This window comes from Pyxicephalus adspersus, chromosome 2, assembly GCF_032062135.1.
Source record: "Pyxicephalus adspersus chromosome 2, UCB_Pads_2.0, whole genome shotgun sequence".
In the NCBI taxonomy this organism is placed as follows: domain Eukaryota; kingdom Metazoa; phylum Chordata; class Amphibia; order Anura; family Pyxicephalidae; genus Pyxicephalus; species Pyxicephalus adspersus.
Window position 1 is genome coordinate 129214775 of NC_092859.1, and position 1484 is coordinate 129216258.

Genomic DNA, 1484 nt, shown 5'->3' on the forward strand with positions numbered 1-1484 from the left:
ATTGAAATCACTCACACAATGTTTGCAAATCAAACAATACAATGCTAAAAGATCTCCAGCAATCAATCTGGGACTTCAAATATCCATATCCATCATATCTATTACATACTACACAGAATAGGTCACCTTATCATCTAACATGTAAATAATGATTCACAGCAAACTGTGAATTTTATTTTAGTATTAGACGAAGGTGGAAAAGCTAAACCCCTATGTTTTATTAGTGTGTGTCCCTTTGTGTTGCCATTTGGACAGAAAGTGATGGAAAAGACAAAATTTACATTTGTTATCAGATTGGATGATCAATCTTCCAAATCAGTATTGGTGACAGTGATGTAAGAAGGGATTGGGGCCCTTTCACACCCACACTGAAAAATATGCAGTAGGCATCTCCATGGTGCACAGAAAACTTCTCCAGATTTGCATGAAGCTGCCACGGAGCCAAAAGTGACTTTTCACTTTTAAAAAATATGCTGCAATTTGCCGCAATTGTGTGCAGAACGCTGCAGATGTAAAATGGGTCTAAAATGGCCTTTACTCCCACTTACTGTTATTTATTAAAGACAAGAAATAAACTAGAGGAATTTTCCTAATGGTACACAATTAGCAAAAAAAAAACAAAAAAAAACAACAACCATTTTTAACCCTTTTTGCATTTTTTTAAAATCCTAAGTTAAGTTTTTTTTTAATTATTTATAAATATTTATTAGTTCTAATCTACATTTTATTACTGGTAATAAAAATCCATTAGTAAGAAGAGACTATACTTCTGTCCAGTTCCACCTTTTGGGTTGAAGCATTATTGGCAGAGAACATGCACTGCACATAGACATAACATGTAGTTGGCGCCATCTAGTGGCTGATGTGTTGAACTCGTTCACTAGCGATCTTTTGGCTCCATCTAGTGGCAGAAGCGTTGGGTGCAGTGATTGTCATTTGAATAAAGTTTTGTGTTGTTGAAGAGAAGCGGAAGTGTTGGATGATGCCGGTTGTTGTTGTGACTTGTGTCTGGGAAGATGAGTGAGATTGTGGAGCGGACACTGAGCGCTCTGCCCGGCCTCCTCCTGCAGGAGCCGCCTCCAGGGGTCAGCTCTAAGCTAGGGAGTCTGATCAGGAACATCACAGCGCTCAGCTCCAGACAGGTACCGCACCATGTCCTCCCTGGTAGTGCTCCTGTGTATGGCTGCCTGTGATAGAAGGCCAATAACATGGATACTGCAGGCCTCCATTACTCTCATAGTACTTGTATTATAATTCCTGCTTGTCTTATGTCTGCCTACATCCTGAGGGGGGTCTTATTTATGTTATGAAGAGTGGAGCAAGAGAAGTGAGACTTTCTGTGGTGAGACATGGGACTCTAAAAGATAAATACCCAAATTATTATATTTTTGGGTATCTATTGGTGTTGCCCCTGGCGGGTGCCCTGCGTTGGCGTTGCCCCTGGCGGGTGCCCTGCGTTGGCGTTGCCCCTGGCGGGTGCCCTG

General features: G+C 41.2%; 1 protein-coding gene across 1 annotated transcript in view; it reads left to right on the top strand.

The window, feature by feature from the left end:
• The first annotated feature begins 979 nt into the window (after window positions 1-979).
• Window positions 980-1484, top strand: part of AP4E1 (adaptor related protein complex 4 subunit epsilon 1) — a 44134-nt gene continuing 43629 nt past the window's right edge. The window contains exon 1 of the mRNA XM_072399098.1: window positions 980-1142. Within this exon, the coding sequence (XP_072255199.1) occupies window positions 1017-1142 (126 nt within the window). The 5' untranslated portion in view covers window positions 980-1016. The remainder of the gene's footprint in view (window positions 1143-1484) is intronic.